The sequence below is a fragment of the Salvelinus fontinalis genome, chromosome 23 (assembly GCF_029448725.1).
Source record: "Salvelinus fontinalis isolate EN_2023a chromosome 23, ASM2944872v1, whole genome shotgun sequence".
Lineage (NCBI taxonomy): Eukaryota > Metazoa > Chordata > Actinopteri > Salmoniformes > Salmonidae > Salvelinus > Salvelinus fontinalis.
Window position 1 is genome coordinate 6,756,033 of NC_074687.1, and position 21,941 is coordinate 6,777,973.

The 21,941-nt window shown below is 42.4% G+C and overlaps 2 protein-coding genes across 3 annotated transcripts in view; one reads left to right on the forward strand and one right to left on the reverse strand.

Moving 5' to 3' along the window:
- The window catches only part of xk (X-linked Kx blood group (McLeod syndrome)), a 30,716-nt gene extending 15,151 nt beyond the window's left edge, over positions 1 to 15,565 (forward strand). The window contains exon 3 of the mRNA XM_055877746.1: positions 4,393 to 15,565. Within this exon, the coding sequence (XP_055733721.1) occupies positions 4,393 to 5,318 (926 nt within the window). The 3' untranslated portion in view covers positions 5,319 to 15,565. The remainder of the gene's footprint in view (positions 1 to 4,392) is intronic.
- On the reverse strand, positions 12,039 to 21,277 carry LOC129820784 (dynein light chain Tctex-type 3-like). Of its 2 annotated transcripts, XM_055877749.1 has the most exons (6): positions 21,126 to 21,277; positions 20,178 to 20,219; positions 19,917 to 20,040; positions 17,057 to 17,134; positions 14,134 to 14,177; positions 12,039 to 12,830 (listed from the first exon to the last, which is right to left on the reverse strand). In XM_055877749.1, the coding sequence occupies exons 1-6, from the start codon at positions 21,150 to 21,152 to the stop codon at positions 12,825 to 12,827; spliced, it is 321 nt and encodes a 106-aa protein (XP_055733724.1). In that variant the 5' UTR covers positions 21,153 to 21,277; the 3' UTR covers positions 12,039 to 12,824. The 2 variants fall into 2 exon arrangements, with proteins under 2 accessions (XP_055733724.1, XP_055733723.1); XM_055877748.1 differs by lacking the exon at positions 12,039 to 12,830 and having other exon boundaries at positions 13,003 to 14,177; positions 21,126 to 21,275.
- Between the last annotated feature and the right edge of the window lie 664 nt (positions 21,278 to 21,941).

The following is a 21,941-nucleotide window of genomic DNA, read 5'->3' on the forward strand; positions in this document are numbered from 1 at the left end:
ATCTAAGTGCCATTTGTTCAGGTGACAGGTGAGCTACCTAGGACACATCATCTCGGCTGAAAACAGACAGTCAGGTCATGGCCTAGCCCCAAGTCACTGACAGAAACAGTCAGGTCATGGCCTAGCCCCAAGTCACTGACAGAAACAGTCAGGTCATGACCTAGCCCCAAGTCACTGACAGAGACAGTCAGGTCATGGCCTAGCCCCGAGTCACTGACAGAGACAGTCAGGTCATGGGCTAGCCCCAAGTCACTGACAGAAACAGTCAGGTCATGGCCTAGCCCCAAGTCACTGACAGAAACAGTCAGGTCATGACCTAGCCCCAAGTCACTGACAGAGACAGTCAGGTCATGGCCTAGCCCCGAGTCACTGACAGAGACAGTCAGGTCATGGCCTAGCCCCGAGTCAGTGACAGAAACAGTCAGGTCATGGCCTAGCCCCGAGTCACTGACAGAGACAGTCAGGTCATGGCCTAGCCCCGAGTCACTGACAGAGACAGTCAGGTCATGGGCTAGCCCCGAGTCACTGACAGAGACAGTCAGGTCATGGGCTAGCCCCGAGTCACTGACAGAGACAGTCAGGTCATGGCCTAGCCCTGAGTCACTGACAGAGACAGTCAGGTCATGGCCTAGCCCCGAGTCACTGACAGAGACAGTCAGGTCATGGGCTAGCACCGAGTCACTGACAGAGACAGTCAGGTCATGGCCTAGCCCCGAGTCACTGACAGAGACAGTCAGGTCATGGGCTAGCCCCGAGTCACTGACAGAGACAGTCAGGTCATGGGCTAGCCCCGAGTCACTGACAGAGACAGTCAGGTCATGGGGTAGCCCCGAGTCACTGACAGAGACAGTCAGGTCATGGCCTAGCCCCAAGTCACTGACAGAGACAGTCAGGTCATGGCCTAGCCCCAAGTCACTGACAGAGACAGTCAGGTCATGGCCTAGTCCCAAGTCACTGACAGAGACAGTCAGGTCATGGCCTAGCCCCAAGTCACTGACAGAGACAGTCAGGTCATGGCCTAGTCCCAAGTCACTGACAGAGACAGTCAGGTCATGGCCTAGCCCCGAGTCACTGACAGAGGCAAGAAGCTTTTTAGGCCTGGCGTCATACTACAGGAGGTTCAGACCAGATTTTGCAGCTTTGTCGGAGCCTTTGTACAGATTGACAGATAAGGGGAAAACGTTTGAGTGGAAAGCAGCGTGTAAAGTGGCCTTTAATGAACTAAAGTCCAAGCTTACCACATCCCCCATATGTGCTTTCTCTGACCTAAATCTAGATTTCATAATGGATACTGACACATGTGACACAGGCATAGGGGCAGTCCTCTCCCAGAAACACGAGGGTAGAGAGAGAGAGTAGTAGCATATGCCAGTCGGCCACTGTCAAAACAGGAGAGGATGTACTCAACTACCAAGAAGCAGCTTCTTGCTGTGGTAATGTTTCTTAAACATTTCAAACACTTTCTGCTGGGAAGGAAATGTCTACTGAGAACTGATCACAGCTCACTGAGGTGGCTGAGTAACTTCAAACAACTTGAGGTACAGTTAGATAGGTGCCTAGAGAAACTGGAGCAGTAGGACTATGATATTGTCCACAGGCCACTGCACAGTAATGCAGATGGTGTGTCATGCCGACACACAGACAGAGAGTGTAGACTCTCTGAGAGCCAATCTGAGAGCCATCGTAAACAAGCCTCAGGATGTCACTATTGAGCCTGCAGTCAGAGCTCAAACAAGCCAGACAGCTCCCACAAATGCAGCTTTCCTTTTGGAAGCACAGGATAGAGACCCGGTGGTCTCCCAGTTAAAGACATGGAGAAAAGATGGTAGAGCAGAGCTGGAATCTGAGCCAACGTTCAAGCATTTCAAACAAGTGTGGGGGGCATTACATATGAAGAATGGAGTGTTATGCCTTTAGAGTCAAAACTATGAGACAGATGACACCATCTGAGCTCATACATGAGATACGTACCTTTATCCACAATGATAGAACAGCAGGCCATTTAGGAGTTAATACACTCACCAGTAAAATCAGAGCAAGATGTTATTGTCCAGGCTGGCAGAGACCCATAAAGCAGTGGTGTAAGGTGGGGCATGCGCTGCATACAAATGACAGGGTCCAGCCCCCAGAGCGCCCATGACAAGTTCTGTCACAGGTTGCTCTTTCCAGAGGATATCTATGCACTTAATGGGTTCATTTACAGAGACTGGACGAGGTAACAAGCCCATTAGGGTAGTGTCAGATTACTTTACTACAGTAGGTTTGTCAGAGGCATATGGCATACCCAATCAGGAAGCGGTAAAAGCGGACAAGTAACTGGTAGAGGAATTTGTGTTGAAGCTAGGTGTTCCTTGCTCAATCTATAGCGACCAGGGGCAAAAAATATATATTCTTTTTTTTTACCCCAATTGGCTGTTACAGTCTGTCTTGTTCCATCACTGAAACTACTGTATGGACTCGAGAGAGGCGAAGGTCAAGAGCCGTGCGTTCTCTGAAACACAACCCCACACCAATGTGTCAGAGGAAACACTGAACAACTGGCAACCGTGTCAGCGTGAATGCGCCCATCCCACCACAGGAGTCGCTAGAGCACAGTGGGACACAGACATCCCAGCCGGCCAAACCCTCCCCTAACACAGATGATGCTGGGCCAATTGTGCATAGCCTCATGGGTCTCCGGTCACAGCCGGCTGCGACACAGCCCGGTATCAAACCTGGATCTGTAGTAATGCATCTAGCACTGTGATGCAGTGCCTTAGACCGCTGCACCACTCAGAAGGCCCAGGGTTTTAGAGAGATGTACAATCTTTTACAAATTAACAAACAATAACTATCTAGTACAACCCACAATCAGATGGTTTATGGGAAAGAATGAACATAACTCTGATCAACATGCCATAACTTTTAGTTGATGACAATCAAAGAAGTTGGTATGAGATTCTCCCATATGTGATTATGTCATACAGGAGTAGTGTTCAATCTTCCACAGAGTTCACACCGTACAAGGTGCTGCTCGGTACTGAAATGACTACCTGTTGATGTGGATTTATGGGAACACAACAAAATGAAGGGAAACAATATGTTTCTCAGTATGTGCAAAAGGTACTCGGGTATTTAAACACTGTAAGGGCCACAGGTAAAAAAAGCAATACTTTGGTCTAAAGGTGACACCCCAGAGGTATGAGAAAAATGAGTATGTATGGCTTAGAGCCTACCAGAGGAAAATGGAGTTGTCACCCAAACTAAGAAAGAAATTCAAGTCAAACTGTCAGATGTACCATATGAAGTAGTACAGTGTAATGGACCTTATCATGCTGTGGTACACTACAAAATGCTAGAACAACTGAAATGTGTCTTCTGCGGGGGGCTGCCTTAATCAACATCCGGGGAGCAGTTGTTGTTGGGTGTTAAGTGCCTTGCTCACAGGAAGAACAGCAGATTTTTTCCACCTTGTCGGCTCAGAGATTCAAACCAGTGACCTTTTGTTTACTGGCCCAATACTCTTAACCGCTAGGCTACCTGTCACCCTGCCATTGGGGCGGCAGGTAGCCTAGTGGTTAGAGCATTGGGCCAGTAACTGAAAGGTTGCTAGATCGAATCCCTGAGCTGACATGGTAAAAATCTGACTTTCTGCTTCTGGACAAGGCAGTTAACCCACTGTTCCTAGGCCGTCATTGTAAATAAGAATTTGTTCTTAACTGACTTGCCTAGTTAAATAAAAAAATATAGACGCTGTTAATGTGTCAGCTGAAAAGTAACTAGACACTGTCAGGACTGAAAGCTCAGTCAAAGACTCATGTAAACACTGAAATGCCCTGTGCACCTGCAGGAGAAAGTGTTTTGTGAGAAGGGTCAAGCACCTGAGTCAGCAGAAGGTCACATGGGTCAGGGAGGTATTACTATTAGGAAGCCTGTTTGACAAGAGGGCTTTGTGTTGAACATGGTTATTCAACACAGGGTGTGTTTTAGTCTGAGAAGGGGGTAATGTAATGTGTGTACACATTTGAATGTCTCTCAGCCTATTTCACAATGTTATGCAAATGAGTTGCTGTATGTGATGATGCTGGGGGCATGCTGAGTCACAGTGAGTTTGGAAAGGTGCTTGTGTTCGTCGGGTTAGTGCTGGGGTGTACTGTGTTCATCCATATAAACAACAACTTCATTATTTCATGGGAAATCATGGTCCTAGACTGTTTATGCTAATTAACAAACTATGTGTGAGTTTTGGTGGCTTTACAGGCTGTTTACACTATCTACAGTTAGTGAATGAATGAACAGTCATATTAATTAAGAGCTCAGCCTCAAATGACAAAACAATATTGAATGGAATGGAATATTCTGAATGGTCTGTCTGTCTGTCTGTCTGTCTGTCTGTCTCTCTCTCTTTCCCAGGCACCCTCATGGTGATCTCCCTGCTGTCCATCGTATATGGAGCCCTGCGCTGCAACATCCTGGCCATCAAGATCAAGTATGACGACTACGAGGTGGACGTACGTCCCGCTGCCTACCTCTGCATATTCCTGTGGCGCAGCTTCGAGATCGCCACACGCGTCACCGTCCTGGTCCTCTTCAGCTCCGTACTGCAGCTCTGGATCCTCCCTGTGGTTCTGCTCAACTTCTTCCTCTTCTTCCTCTACCCGTGGATGCTGTTTTGGCAGAGCCACTCGCCCTTCCCGGAGAACATCGAGAAGACCCTAACCCGGGTGGGCACCACCATCGTCCTCTGTCTCCTCACGTTCCTCTACGCAGGCATCAACATGTTCTGCTGGTCGGCGGTGCAGCTGAAGCTCAACGACCCAGACCTGATCAACAAGTCTCAGAACTGGTACCGCATGGCCGTGTACTACATGCTGAGGTTCGTGGAGAACGCCTCTCTGCTTCTGCTGTGGTACATCTACAAGACAGACTTCTATAGGTTCATCTGTGCTCCGTTGTTAGTGCTGCAGCTGCTGGTGGCCTATGCTATGGCCATCTTCTTCATGCTGGTGTTCTATCAGTTCTGCCACCCCTGTAGGAAGCTCTTCTCCTCCAATATGACCCAAGGCCTGTGGGACTGCTCCGCCCTGCTCTGTCTAGTCTGCTACGCTCCTGATAGGGACGCCGTCAGGCCAATAGAGAAGGCTGGTCTGGACCCTCTGGCCCCCGACCCCACCCCCCACACGGAGACAGCCAATGACACGTCATATGATGTGGCCAATGACACGGCATATACCATGCCCAATGACACAATGACCTATGACATGCCCAATGACACGACTCATGAAGTGTTGAGCGAGATGAACGGCGACGTAAGCCACAGTCTGTCCAGCAACACTTAAAGAGACGTGATTGGTTGTGTGTAGGGTAGGGCTGCATGATATGGGCAAAAACTCTAATTGCGATTTTTGGACCAAATATTGTGATTGTGATTTGACTTGCGATATAGATACAAAATCCTTGGCTGAACTGTTGGAATCATTGAAAATGGAATGACTTATATTAAGAAACAAAGTGGAAAGTAGCATTGGCCTTGTTTGGAACTGTTGACTGCAATTGACCTTACAGAACAGCATGCAAATGTATAGTGAATCTAACAGCGAGGAGGAGGAACTGCACTGCTTGATTGACCTGGGCTGGAGCTTGGTGTGTGTGGGAAGCAGTCGCAATAGAAGAGAGAGAGAGACGACAAACCCGAGTCAACTATAAAAACGGACGATACACACAGCTTAGTGCCGTTTAAAAATATTGCATGCGATATGGATCTCTTGTGATATGGCTTTTGCAAATGTGAATATTGTGATTTGATGTGAATTCTATTAATTATTCAGCCCTAGTATAGGGTCAGGAGTGTTCCTGAACTTGTACCTGAACCAGGAAGAGGCTTTCCTGTTCAGGTCATGTGGTCTGGAAATACTCCTGGTCCTAGTTATGTGCCATTCAGAGGAAGGTGTACACACAGAGCAACATTTGCTGTACTGTCTCCTTCTGTAATCCTTTAAGTGCCATATGAACCCCTCTGCCCTACCTGTCAGTTAAGTTTACACTGAACTAGGGTTGCAAAATTCCGTTAACTTTTCAAAAAGTCCCTGGTTTTCCAACCAGGATTTCTGGAAAACCAGGGAATTTTGGGAAAGTTACTTGAATTTTAACTCTGAACCGTAATCTGAACTATACACTGAACCGTAATCTGAACCGTACTCTGAACCATACTCTGAACTGTAATCTGAACCATACTCTGAACCGTAATCTGAACTAACCAGAACCGTAATCTGAACCGTACTCTGAACTAACCAGAACCGTAATCTGAACCGTATTCTGAACCATACTCTGAACCGTAATCTGAACCATACTCTGAACAATAATCTGAATCATACACTGAACCATACACGGAACCATAATCTGAACCATACTCTGAACTGTAATCTGAACCATACTCTGAACCATAATCTGAACCGTACTCTGAACTCTAATCTGAACCGTACTCTGAACCCTAATCTGAACCATACACTGAACCATACACTGAACCATAATCTGAACCGTAATCTGAACCCTAATCTGAACCATACTCTGAACCCTAATCTGAACCCTAATCTGAACCATAATCTGAACCCTAATCTGAACCATACACTGAACCGTAATCTGAACCGTAACCAGAACCCTATGATCTTAACCCCATACCCATAACCTTATTCTACTGTGTGTCTCTAACCAAATAACTTGAATGCTATCATTCTGTTTAACCCTTAACCCCCATTCTGTTATCAAACCCCCAAACTGTAACCCCTTACTCCCCTAACCAATGCTACAAAGGCAGTATCCCCTTGCCATGGAGAGAGACTACAGCTTCACTGTTAGTGTATAATAGAAGAACAGGCAATGTATGATATCGTCCACCAGCCGGCTCTCTCTGAATTTAGCCAGGGGATGAGGTTAGGCAATGTACACGAAGTAGTTCTTGTGAGAATGTCCTCACGCAGTCCGTGATGTTTATTCTACCTAAACCAGTATTACCGACCAACTACAGACAAATCATTGGATGTAGTGATTCTTCAGCAACGGACTCAACTACTGACATAGTATCAGTGTTTCAGTGTTGAACAGACTTTCCTACAACCAGAATGTAACTTGTCTGCAGCCTTTTCTATGGAAGTCAAGTCCTGGCGGTATGGACAGAACGCTACACTCAGACAGATTAAACTGGTCCGAAGTGAGTCTGCCACAATAGCTTTTCTAATGAGGTTTCCTAATTTGATTACGCATTTCATTGAACTAAATACTTGTCTATACAGTCACTCACATTAATCAATCAATCAATCAAATGTATTTATAAAGCCCTTTTTACATCAGCAGATGTACAGAAACCCAGCCTAAAACCCCAAACAGCAAGCAATACAGATGTAGAAGCACAGTGGCTAGGGAAAAACTCCCTAAAAAGGCAGGAACCTAGGAAGAAACCAAGAGAGGAACCAGGCTCTGAGGGGTGGCCAGTCCTCTTCCAATGGACTTATATATTGCATTACTACATTACTCATCAAAACTTAACAAGTATTTGGGAATTAGTGTATTTACAGTGTTTCACATTGGCATGGGGGTGTGCATGTACTGAACTGGACCCATCAACCACCACATACACATTTTAAAGCTTTGTGTGGTGTAATGTAAATATTGGGTTGGGTTTAGTGTTTTTTTCCTTAGTACACACTACTCTTACGGCTGCGACCAACGCTGCTTTTATACTTCCTTGAAAAAGAGCTTAATCATTGGTGTGCTGCTTCTGCGGTGTTTCTAAGTGCTTGTGACAAGGGTGACAGTGATTTCTAAGCCAGCACTAGAGTACATGTAAAGAGACCCATCTCTCATCAAACAGACAAACACTGTATTTCAGACAGGAAACACCACGTGTTTGTTTAACCATTTATTATAAAATATTACAATACATGCAATACGTTAGTCTTGGCATTAGAGGCTCTGCTCCTTCGGGGTAGCTCACTGCCAGAGCATGCATAATGTTAAGATAATAATAATTACAGGCAGACAGAAAGGTATTCTGTACCATTCCCCCTGCAGGACAGGAAGGGAACAGAACCAAGCAGGTGGACATAGGTGGGAAAGCAGGAAACAGACATGCATGGCGAGTAACGCATGTCATAGCAATAGCATGTCAGCAAGAACAGCAGTGCATAGTTTGCGTGCGGCAGCCATCAGAGAAAGTGTGTGTAGAGCCTGGTGGACTAAATAGACTGCCATATTAATGTAGAGGGATGAATCTAATTGGTGCAATATCAGCTGTGCTTGATGTACTGAACCCACCGCATGACCACCAACGCACTGGGCGCGTTCCAGCGGATCACATTATCAAGTCGGTGACCATCATCACCACCTTTCAAAGTGTGTTGCATTATAGAGACAAAAATTGTTCGACTTGCATGAACTTTACAACAACCATGTGATCAAATGTCATGAAGTTTCAACTGCAGTCGACTTCGATTTTCTGCAGTTGCTCCTCACCAGCTGCAACTTGCAGCCATCGCCTGCATTGTGGGAGTCACTATTTGTCAACCAATCATGACAGTATTTTTGTTTGACCCATGCAAACAGGACCACAGATGTGACTAAACAGGAAGCAACTTTGCTACGATTCATATGTACAGTGCATTTGGAAAGTATTCAGACCCCTTGACTTTTCCCACATTTTGCTACGTTACAGCCTTATTCTAAAATAGATGTTTTCCCCTCATCAATCTACACACAATACCCCATTTTGACAAAGCAAAAACTGGGTTTTAGAAATGTTTGCAAATGTATAAAATAAAACAAAAACAGAAATATAATTTACATAAGTATTCAGACTTCTTACTCAGTAGTTTGATGAAGCACCTTTGGCAGTGATTACAGCCTCGAGTCTTCTTGGGTATGACGCTACAAGCTTTGCACAGCTGTATTTGGGGAGTTTCTCCCATTCTTCGCTGCAGATCCTCTTCGAGATCTGTCAGGTTGGATGGGGAGCGTCGCTGCACAGCTATTTTCAGGTCTCTCAGAGATGATCGATCGGGTTCAAGTCCAGGCTCTGTCTGGGTCACTCAAGGACATTCAGAGACTTGTCCTGAAGCCACTCCTGCGTTGTGTTGGCTGTGTGCTTCGTGTCGTTGTCCTGTTGGAAGGTGAACCTTGTCCCCAGTCTGAGGTCCTGAGCGCTCTGGAGCAGGTTTTCATCAAGGATCTTTCTGTACTTGGCTCTGTTCATCTTTCCCTCGATCCTGACTAGTCTTCCAGTCCCCGCCTCTGAAAAACATCCCCACAGTATGATGCTGCCACCACCATGCTTTACGGTAGGGGTGGTACCAGGTTTCCTCAAGACGTGACACTTAGCATTCAGGCCAAAGAGTTCAATCTCGGTTTCATCAGACCAGAGAATCTTGTTTCTCATGGTCTGAGAGTCTTTAGGTGCCTTTTGGCAAACTCCAAGTGGGCTGTCATGTGCCTTTTACTGAGGAGTGGCTTCCGCCTGGTCACTCTACCATACAGGCCTGTTTGGTGGAGTGCTGCAGAGATGGTTAATCTTCTGGTAGGTTCTCCCATCTCCACAGAGGAACTCTGGAGCTTTGTTAGAGTGACCATCGGGTTCTTGGTCACCTCCCTGACCAAGTCCCTTCTCCCCCGATTGCTCAGTTTGACCGGACGGCCAACTCTAGGAAGAGTCTTGATGGTTCCAAACTTCTTCCATTTAATAATTATGGAGGCCACTGTGTTATTGGGGACCTTCAATGCTGCAGAATTATTTTGGCACCCTTCCCCAGATCTGTGTCTCAACACAATCCTGTCTTGGAGCTCTACGGACAATTCCTTCGACCACATGGCTTGGTTTTTGCTCTGACATGCACTGTCAACTGTGGGACCTTATATAGACAGGTGTGTGTCTCTCCAAATCATGTCCAATCAATTGAATTTACCACAGGTGGACACCAATCAGGTTGTAGAAACATCTCAAGGATGATCAATGGAAACAGGATGCACTTGAGCTCAATTCCGAGTCTCATAGCAAAGGGTCTGAATGTATTTTTTTCACCTTTATTTAACCAGGTAGGCCAGTTGAGAACAAGTTCTCATTTACAACTGCGACCTGGCCAAGATAAAGCAAAGCAGTGCAACAAAAACAACAACACAGAGTTAACCATAAAGAAACGTACAGTCAATATCACAATAGAAAAATCAATGTACAGTGTCTGCAAATGTAGAAGAGTAGGTAGGTAAGGCAATAAATATACCGTAGAGGCGAAAATAATTACAATTTAGCATTAACACTGGAGTGATAGATGTGCAGATGATGATGTGCAAGTAGAGATACTGGGGTGCAAAAGAGCAAGAGGCTAAATAACAATATGGGGATGAGGTAGTTGGGTGTGCTATTTACAGATTGGCTGTGTACAGGTACAGTGATGATGTTACCTTCGCAGACATTTGCGTTTATTGAATTTATTCATATAGGCATACTTTCTTGTATCTGCTCTGACAGCTGATGCTTAAAGTTAGAGAGGGAGATTCGTTCCAGTCACTGGCAGCAGAGAACTGGAAGGAAAGGCGGCCAAAGGAAGTGTTGGTTTTGGGGATGACCAGTGAAATATACCTGCTGGAGCAGGTGCTACGGTTGGGTGTTGCTATGGTGACCAGTGAGCTGAGATAAGGCGGGGCTTTACCTAGCAAAGACTTATAGATGACTTATATAGATGACTTACGGAAATAATGTATTTATGTTTATGCTAAAATTTCTGAAAACCTGTTTTTGCTTTGTCATTATGTGGTATTGGGTGTAGATTAATTAGATTTTTTTTAGAATAAGTCTGTAATGTAACACAATGTGGAAAAAGTCACAAGGGGTCTGAATACTTTCCGAATGCACTGTATACAGTGGATATGTACAAATGAATGTGCTATTTGAGGCTCTCTCACCAATTGATATTACATGCATATATTTAGTTTGTGAGTGTGTGATATGGGGGTTGGAGACGTGTTTATTTTGATATTACAAAGAACAACTTTTATAAATGATGGCAACACTGCCATGTTGTGCTGAGCCTTGCTGTTGGAAAGCCACATCAGTGTCCGACTTTCGGCTGTAGCAGATGCACCTCCCCCGACTTCACTTCTCGACTTTTGTCTGCAGTCGGTTGCTTCAGCCTTACCACTCACGCTTTCCAGCACGCTTTGGTTCAGCTTTGTAAGGGCAATAGTCAGCAGCAGCTGTTGTTGATGTGGCGCCAGTGAGATGCTTTGATTGGATGTCTATGGGTTTTGCTCATTCATGCTGTGCTATTGTATGTCTCTGCGATTGTCTGGTGTTTCATTATGTATGGAAATATACACACAGACTTACACAATATCTATTTGAAATGTGTTTAATATTTGTAATGGTAAAGTGTCTTTGCATAGCTTGAATCTTACATGTATTAATGTGTGTATTATATATTTATTTTATATGTGTCTTTATTTGCACTAGCTCTTCTTTTGCAATGCAGTTGCACAGGGCTTGACGACATTTAGTATCATATGAATGCTTCATATAGTTTGTATTAAAAAAGACAATCTTTGAAGCCAAACAGAATTTTTGATATCTAGAAAAATCTAATGAACACACAGTATTGTGAATCAATTTCAGAGAGAATAGGATTATTAAAAGATGAAATTCAAACAATATGTGAAGTACATTTATATTTATGTGATTTATTGAGTGATTGTTTTGTCATCATCGGACCCCATATACTGACGTATACTGACCCCTAGTGGAACAATACAGAAACACGACTAACTGTGTAAATCTCATCCATCTAGACCAGAAAGGATGACAGTGGTGGAAAAAGTACTCAATTATCATACCAGTAAAATACTACTTGAATAAAAGTCTAAAAGTATTTGGTTTTAAATATACTTAAGTATCAAAAGTAAATGCAATTGCAAAAATATACTTAAGTATCAAAAGTAAATGCAATTGCAAAAATATACTTAAGTATCAAAAGTAAAAGTATAAATCATTTCAAATTGTTCATATTAAGCAAACCAGAAAGCACAATTTTCTTATTTATTTTATGGATAGCCAGGGGCACATTCCAACACTCAGACATCATTTACAAACAAAGCATTTGTGTTTAGTAAGTCCTCCAGATCAAAGGCAGTAGAGATGGCCAGGCATGTTCACTTGACAAGTGTGTGAATTGGACCATTTACCTGTCCTGTTAAGCTCAAGTACTTTTGTGTGTCAGGGAAAATGTATGAGTGAAAAGTAAATTATTTTCTTTAGGAATATAGTGAAGTAAAAGTTGCAAAAAATATAAAATGTACTGATACCCCCCAAAAACAAGGAGAGGTAGCAATTTTTGACAATGGAATCCAGCCAAGAATATTCCTGTAGTTTGTTAGGGTGGGATCAAATTCTTTACAAGTTCCATTTCTCCTACTCTCCATCCTTGAAGTAATTAATCTGCCAAGCTTTGCTTGGTCAACAGAATAGTATAGAAACAGCTTTCACTTCTACAATGAGTGATTACCCCAAGTGAGGGACAACAAAATGCTTAAAGCGGGGCCACAATCATCCAACTGAGGCAATAATTTTCAGAAGATTTTTTAGGTAAACGTTTAGTTTCACAAGCCATAACCTCACTCATCATTAGGATCGGTATAGCCTTGCTTCATCAGACCTGTACACAGACTCGGGAGAGCCTTGCTTCATCAGACCTGTACACAGACTCGGGATAGCCTTGCTTCATCAGACCTGTACAGGCAGACTCGTCATCAGGCTCAGGACAGCCTTGGTTCATCAGACCTGTACACAGACTCGGGATAGCCTTGGTTCATCAGACCTGTACAGACAGACTCGTCATCAGGCTTAGGACAGCCTTGCTTCATCAGACCTGTACACAGACTCGGGATAGCCTTGCTTCATCAGGCCTGTACAGACAGATTCTCATGTGTTGGCCTCTTTTCATGCTCATCATTTGCCTTAATGAAAAATGAATAAACTCTGAGACAAGCTAGTCATGTGAGTTTTAATAGATGAGGTGAGTCTGTATGTTTAGACATTAAAGGCTTAAAGAAGATTTGCAGTGCTCGTTTTAAACATCTGTGATTAGTAAGCATCCTAATTCCTCTTGATCTTATTTTAACATCCCATCGGGTACATATAATTGATTAGAACAACAATGCAGCAAATAGACAATTTGTAACAAAAGATAATTTTAACATAACTACTACCACAACAGGAATGTGTGTAAGGTAATAAACCAGCAGTTGCACTTGTTTCACCCCATCCTAAACCTCACTAGCTTTTCTGTCAACCTGCTTTACTGGTGAGACATATCAATTAAACACCAGGAAATCATGTGACGATAGTTCAATAATACATTTAATGACAAAGGTCAATGGACAAACACAAGTCATACTTGTAGTGTCATGAGCATTTTCAGTCGATTTAATATCACAAGTGATAAGGGCTAGTGAGGTAAATGTGATACAACATGCAGGAGAGCTACAACTTCAACAATCTAGAGGGAATGGTCTTAGAATATGTGTATTATATTTATTCTTAAAGAAAAAGTACACCGTCATAAACCTACAATGCTCCAACGGAACCTCCAATGTCTCTCTCTGCACTCTGTTAGAAATGTATTAAACCTGACCTCTCTGCTTTGAGACTCCAATTATTATTTATAGTGGCTCAACTACGACACACTATTGAAACTGTAAATGGGATGTATTGATTTAGTTAATCCTATTATTCCACATGTATAGCATAGTTGAAGATGTTCTGTAATTATTCAACGAAGAATCATTCCCAGTGTGGTTAGTTCCATTTTCCATGCTAGTCCATGCTGAGCATCTCTCTAGAACTACTGGTCTATTTACATTTACACACAGACAACACTATGCATCCACCACTTATAGCAACATCACTGAATTCCCATCCTATTGTTCCCATTGGGAGTGGTCAAAGTTTGTGAGTGTGGGGTTGAAAGATGTTGTACAACAGACATTTATTTTCATGGGTAATCAGCATTGCATCTTCAAGGCTTGGTGGTGCTGGTGCATGCCAGGTTGTGTTCAGCTCAGTGCGAGAAAGGGGGGGGGGGAACGTTAACAGGTCAAGGCCACGGCGAAAACACTCACCACACAGTACATGGTGCGGTTCTCCCACCTGACCGTGCAGCTTCCTGTGGGAGGACACCACAAAGACCAATCAGGTCAACCCACTAGATCTCAACCAATCAGAGTGAACACAACATCAGAACCAATTTGGACACACAAAATACATTCCAACATGTGGCTTCTTCAGTGGAGAGCACCATTTCAAAACACAGATAGAAACAGAGAATGACCAGATTCCTGTTTCCAGAAAATCACAGGAAATCATGAAAGTACAGTACAATACTTTTCTATTAGAGCCCAACCAATGTTTTTTTCGGAGGGTCCAATACCAATTGGGGGGACAAAATGTACCAATATATCTGCCGACATACTGTTTTACAGCAGGAAAATGAGCAATTGTCCAAGAAATATGCTTCAAATGTTGATTTCTTACATTGTGACAATAATGAAACTAGGGCTGACCACATTTAGTCGACTGGTCGATTGTTTGGTCGATAGGCTGTTGGACGACCGAGATTTATTTAGTCGAGCAGTAGCAATTTAAAAAAATGCATAATCATGATGTACAAGACTGATTGGCTCCTGTCTGAGTGGACTGATCCATTGTGGAGGCCGGTGGGATGGCACACTCCATCAGTCCAACATGTGCTACTGAAATTTGATATGGTTATATTATGAAACAATGGCACAACACAAATAAAAATGTGAATATTTTATAACAAATGCGCTTTCTGCCATGTTGGATAGTGGTAGCTGTCCGCGGTTCTGAAACACATCAGTGCGCTGTTGAATTGGCGCATTATTCCAGACCATGTTGCTAGTAGGTAGATAATAGCAAACAGCCTAACTGTTAAATGTGACTGGCTTTATAAATCTATATACAGAACCAGTCAAAAGTTTGGACCCACCTACTCATTCAAGGGGTTTTATTTGTACTATTTTCTACATTGCAGAATAATAGTGAAGACTATGAAATAACATGTGGAATCATGTAGTAACCAAAAAAGTGTTACAGAAATCAAAATATATTTTACATTTGAAATTCTTCAAAGTAGCCACCCTTTGCCTTGATGACAGCTTTGTACATTCTTGGCATTCTCTCAACCAGCTTTATGAGGAATGCTTTTCCAACAGTATTGAAGGAGTTCCCACATATGCTGAGCACTTGTTGGCCACTTTTCCTTCACTCTGTGGTCCAACTCCTCCAAAACCATCTCAATTGGGTTGAGGTCAGAAAACAGTATAAATACAGAAAAACCCTGGAATGAGTAGGTGTGTCCAAACTTTTGACTGGTACTGTACATCTACAGAAATAAGACAGATCCTGCTTCCGTTGCCTGTTTGAGTGTTTGGTTGATTGATCCCACAAGAACCAAGCCTCACGCAACAATTTCACAAATTCTGCTATTTTTCATCTTTGCTATGCTGTAATAAAGGCTTTACACTCTCACTAGACCAGCCTCTCTGGTATTATTTATCATACATTTGGTGTTGTTCACACTGTTCCAAATTGTCAGAAATATTTAAAATAACTATCCTTGTTCCTTGATCTCCTTATTGTTATTATTATAATAAGTAATGTCATTATCATTAGTGGTCTTAGTAGAGTATCCTTGTATAACCACCATTGAGCTGTAGGCCTAAGAGCACATCCTGTTTAGTCTTAATACCGTAACTTACTTAGGCCTGTATTTCAATACTTATATAGGCTACTGTTTCAATCAATCATGTATTTGTTCATGTCGACACACAGCATACGAGTCATTCATGCTGTGAAATGCAATCAAACATTTTAGTTCTAAAATAAAATAAGGCGACCAATGACTAATTTGAGTAAATATTAAATAGGCCTAAACCGTTCCATTTCACAGATGAATGAGACTGTTGTAATAAAGGCTTTACAAAAAAACGTTCCAACCGGCTCTCTGGAATGCTTATAATTTGTTTACATTGTTCCAAATAGTCAGAAAAATTATATTGTAATCGAACAGCACCTGTGTTGCACACAGAGCTTGCTCCTTACCTTAGTCTTGACACATTTGACTTCCCCTTTACCTCCAGCACAACCAGTAAACACTTCACCGTTTCCAGTTTGTCACGCCCTCTGCATCCATTTAGCTGTCACGTGTTACGATAATCAGAGTTTGTTTTAACCAATTTATTGATGTGATTATTGCTATGCTATAGGTCAGGCCCTATTGGTCCCGTGTATGTGATGCATACGTGTCACGTAAAGAGAGCACGGGTTGAGGAAATAGGGTATGTTTTGACTAAACAAATGAGGGATTTCATCGACATCACTTTTCAGTCAAATGTCTAATTATGTTGCAGCTTCAGCAACACGGACAGCGCTGCACACACTGATGTTCTGTGGTGGTCGCTGCAGCAGGGAGGAGAGAGACAACGGGTGCTAGTCACACAGTCACTCAGTATTTTTCTTTTTTTTACGAAACGCAGCAAGTCTGAGCCAGGCGGCACAATCAAATCAATTGCGGTCGGACTCCCTCTAGTCATTTGTGTCTTAATTATTTCATCAAACAGCTCGCTTAAAGCATCAGACTAGCTCAGTGCATATAGTGGATTTGATTAAAACACATAGGATGTGTCTATATATGGAAAAATACAAGTTTTAAAATTTCAACCAATCGATTGGTCAAAAGAACAGACTTGGTCGACCGAGATTTTTTGTAGTCGGGACAGCCTTAAATTAAACAGAATGTTCAGATAAGCATGAGATTCCCTTTTTCCCCCATCCTATTTATTAAATATCGGTTATCGGTGGAATTATCGCCGATACCGATACAGCGCTAAAAGGTCAATATCGGTTGGGCTATACTTTGTTGCACCCTTCTGAATAAACCAAAACGTAATACACTGTTCATTAGCACAACAAAAGCCTGTTCAAAGGTTAGTACAGTATGCGTGGGGGTTTCCTCTCTCTCACCATCGGTAGCAGTGTCCCAGTAGCAGGAGTTAGCCGTGTGGAGACCAGCACCACTCTTCTGCATGATGGCACAGTTTACTGGAACACAAGACAATGTTGAAGATACATTTCCTGCTGTAAGCATTCTGTCACGCACAGGGCTTTGCTCCTGGTCACAAAGGCTATCATATAGATATTATACCTCTATCATACCGCTATTATACAGCACTTTGCGACCGGGAGCACACACAGGGCCCTTCATCCAGCTTGTTAAGGGTGGAGTAGAGTAGCCTTCTTCTAAGGCAGTGGTCACCAACCGGTCGATCTCAAAGGCATTTCTAGTCGATCGCCAAACATTTCTGTAAAAAAAACTATGCTAAAGCCTTGTGTTCCTATTTTTTTATTAGTCTCGGGCTGTTGGTGGTAGGTGCAGCCAATTCAGCTGTCCTGTGCGCCAGGTAGGCAAACTGTTGCCATTTCATGTGTCTGAAGGTACAAACTCTGTCTTCCCGGTGGGCCTGGAGAGGAAATCAAATGCACTACGTCACCGCTGGCCAATCAGATTGCTCAGATAACCGAGTCCGCAGTAACGTAGCAGGCATAAAGAAAGCTACGGCAAAATTGATACTGTGAGATTTCAAAACGTTTAAAACCATGACTAGAGAGAGACTGTCAACAAATACAGCAAAGAGCTGCTGTTGTTATGACTGAGTTCATGTTTAAGTTCTTACTCTGTCAACACTTTGTATTCAACACTTTTATAACCCATAAAATGCATGTACTTCCTATTTCCACTCAGTGCTACAACAATCCCTGCAGCAGTAATGAATGAGTAGGAAAGTGGATCTATAGGCTTGTATTGTTGTTATTATTAGCGGCTTGGCTCTTTTTTAATATCAAGGAATATTTCACTTTCTCTGTTCATAGGATTAACAACATGAATTTGTGCATGAGGCAGAAATAATGCGGTGCGACTCAAGTTTCGGCATCAGCTGGAAGACGGTGTCCCCTTTTGGTCAGTGTCAGTGGAGGAAAGGGAGAGCAGAGTAATGTTGAGAAACAGACCCTCAGTCTGCTGCTCTCTCCCTCCTCTGAGACTGACCATCAGATGCAGGCACCATCAGCCCAGTAAAATAAAAAGCAAATTATTTAAACGTATGCTCACTCAGCTGGTTGGTGACCACTGTTCTAAGGGATACCAACAACTTCAACTTTTACTGCATCTAGTACCAGTCAAAAGTTTGGACACACCTGCTCATTCCAGGGTTTTTCTTATTTATTTAAAAAAATATATTTTCTACATTACTACAATAGTAAAGACATTCAAACTATGAAATAACACATATGGAATCATGTAGAATCCAAAAAAGTGTTCAACAAATCAAAATATATTTTATATTTGAAATTATTTAAAGTAACCACCCTTTGCCTTGATGACAGCTTTGCACACTCTTGGCATTCTCTCAACCAGCTTCATGAGGAATGCTTTTCCAACAGTCTTGAAGGAGTTCCCACATATACTGAGCACTTGTTGGCTGCTTTTCCTTCCCTCTGCTGTCCGACTCATCCCAAACCATCTGAATTGGGTTGAGGTCAGGTCATTGTGGAGGCCAGGTCATCTGATGCTGCGCTCCATCACACTGGTCAAATGGCCCTTACACAGCCTGAAGGTGTGTTTTGGGCCATTGTCTTGTTGAAAAACAAATGATAGTCCCACTAAGCACAAACCAGATGGGATGGCGTATCGCTGCATAATGATGTGGTAGCCATGCTGGTTAATTGTGCCTTCAATTCTAAATAAATCACAGACAGTATCACCAGCAAAGCACCCCCACAACTCCTCCTCCATGCTTCACGGTGGGAACCACACATGCAGAGATCATCCATTCACCTACTCTGCGTCTCACAAAAGCACAGCAGTTGGAACCAAAAACCTCAAATTTGGACTCATCAGACCAAAGGACAGATTTCCACCGGTCTAATGTCCAATGCTCATGTTTCTTGGCCCAAGCAAGTCTCTTCTTATTATTGGTGTCCTTTAGTAGTGGTTTCTTTGCAGCAATTTGACCATGAAGGCCTGATTCACGCAGTCTCCTCTGAAAAGTTGATGTTGAGATGTGTCTGTTACTTGAACTCTGTGAAGCATTTATTTGAGCTGCAACCTGAGGTGCAGTTAACTCTGATGAACTTATCCTGTGCAGCAGAGGTAACTCTGGGTGTTCCTTTCCTGTAACGGTCCTCATGAGAGCCAGTTTTATCATAGAGTTTGTTGGTTTTTGCGACTGCACTTGAAGAAACTTTCAAAGTTTTCCAGATTGACTAAGCTTCATTTCTGAAAGTAATGATGGACTGTCATTTCTCTTTGCTTATTCGAGCTGTTCTTACCATAATATGGACTTGGTCTTTTACCAAATAGGACTATCTTCTGTATACCACCCCTACCTTGTCACAACACAACCAAGTGATTGGTTCAAACGCATTAATGAGGAAAGAAATTCCACAAATGAACTTAAGGCATGCCTGTTAATTGAAATGCATTCCAATTGACTACCTCAAAACTGGTTGAGAGAATGTCAAGATTGTGCAAAGCTGTCATCAAGGCAAAGGGTGGCTACTTTGAAGAACCTTAAATATATTTTGATTTGTTAAACACTTTTTTGGTTACTAGATGATTCCATGTGTTATTTCATAGTTTTGATGTCTTCACTATTATTCTACAATGTAGAAAATAGTAAAAATAAAGAAAAACCCTGGAATGAGTAGGTGTGTCCAAACTTTTGACTGGTACTGTATGTTTTCTCACCACTTCAATGTGACTAATTGTTGAGTGACTCTCGTAATACCATAACTTCCTTGTGTTATAACATCCTTACAATCATACCTATGAACTTGAATGGTTTCCCTTGCTTGACCAGTTGGGTGAGAGAGTGCTCCACGATGCTGGCAGTCCACTGGTTCACTTTGTTCTGGTTGTAGTCTAGTCCTCCAATGATGCCTTCGATACACTGAGACACAGACACCAGCCAGTCAGCAAGGAAGACAACACAGTCAAGCATCTATGAAGGGACAATCAGTGTTTTTGATCATCTTTACCATCCAAGAAATAAGACTGCTGACAAACATGTTTCAAATATTCCTTTACCTCTTTAACTGAGACACTGGCATCATCTGCGTTGAAGGACACCTGTGATTCCAAACGATATAAAAAAAAATATATATAAAAAGAGTAATTATGAAAAACATTTAACATAAAGTGTGGATTACTTTGTTATGATACAACTCAAAACAAAAAGCTTGTGCTGTTGAGTGTTGGGCATTCATTCACACAAAAGTAGCTAACCTAGTTTTTCCTGGCTGCTTGCACAACAAATTAGGGTACACAGACAGACAGACAGACAGTCCACTCTGTGATTACATAGTCAACACTATAGCTGTCAAGACTGGATATCAAATGCCTTCAGGCAAGCCCCGGGAGGAAGGACTGCTGCAATAAACTCATAGCTAACTGTTGATAGGATCTTCAGAATAACTTGCACAGAGAAAATGTGTATTGCAGCCTGCTACTGGAAGATTTATAGCTAAGTAGATTCAACGTTACATATTTATACTCTTAGTACCTTTTTTTTCTATCTAGAACTTAAAACGGTTCTTCGTCTGTCCACATAGGAGAACCGTTTTGGGTTCCATGTAAAACCCTATGGGGACAGCTGAAGGCTTCATCTGTATAATACTGTAGATATGTCTATGCTGAATGTTGATAGATGCTAGCGCGCTACTAATCAAGTCCTGCCCAGCCCAGTCTGATTGATTTGACCACACCTGCTAAGCCTACAAATTCCCTACATGCAATAATATGACATAATTTGCATGACAAATGTTTGCAAGGTATATATTATCTTGTCAGTTTCATTTGACTACTTAAATACTCATGTACTCTTCAGATACGTTGTCAAAGCCAGCACCCTCAATGCAATGCATGCTAATGTTATCTAGCTAGCTAGCTGATCATTCATCTAGCTAACTCGGCCGTTTGAAATCAGTGTCAAAGTCTGAAATAATACATATGTATCTAGCTTAATGCACAATCTACCTCCTCTCCGGAATTGTACTCCTCCATTGCTTTAAAAGCAAAATTCTCCTCTTTCGACAAGGTTCTTCACCGACTCTGTTGTTCTTTCTGATTAGCTGTCACCGAGATGGAGATAATCAAAGAAAGCGACTCAGTGAGGCAAGACACACCCACAACGACTGCAAGTGAGAGTAGTAGATTATATTGACTGCCACCTGGCGGTGATAGGTATTCGAGATTTTCTGGAAATTAACGATAGTGGATCATAACTAGGCTATGATAAAGTATCAATAACTATTTTATCCACAGAGATCCTATAATTAATTGGTGGTGATATAGTGGTAAACAATGTTGTATGTACTTTTTTATTTGATTGTAATGTTTGTTTATTGTTATTATTTGATTTGTATGTGTTTGTGTTTTATTTTGTGTTGTTGACGGAGGTTGCGGATGGTGTTGGGCCACCAGGAGTTCGTTTGTCGTCTAGTAGCCTAGTGGTTAGGGCGTTGGGCCAGTAACCGAAACGTTGCTAGATCGAATCCCTGAGCTGACTAGGAAAAATGTCGTTCTGCCCCTGAACATGGCAGTTAACCCACTGTTCCTAGGCCGTCATTGTGAATAAGAGTTTGTTCTTAACTGATTTGCCTAATTTTTAAAAAGGAAGCATTTTATATATATTTTTTAAACGGTCTAATGAAAACAATTGTTCACAAAAAAGAAATCCTATAATTCAGTGTTCTGTGTAATTCTATAATTGTGACCATATAATTGTAACACTATAATCTATCATTGTGATTCTATAATTGTAACGCTACAATCTATAATTGTGATTCTATA

Excerpts from the sequence above, each read along its gene's own strand:
- LOC129820784 (XM_055877748.1), bottom strand. The coding sequence starts at position 21,152 with ATGGAGGAGTACAATTCCGGAGAGGAG. Across the intron at positions 20,220-21,125 it reads AGTACAATTCCGGAGAGGAG|GTGTCCTTCAACGCAGATGA; the intron begins GTAGATTGTGCA and ends TTGGAATCACAG. Across the intron at positions 17,135-19,916 it reads GAAACCATTCAAGTTCATAG|TAAACTGTGCCATCATGCAG; the intron begins GTATGATTGTAA and ends CTTGTGTTCCAG.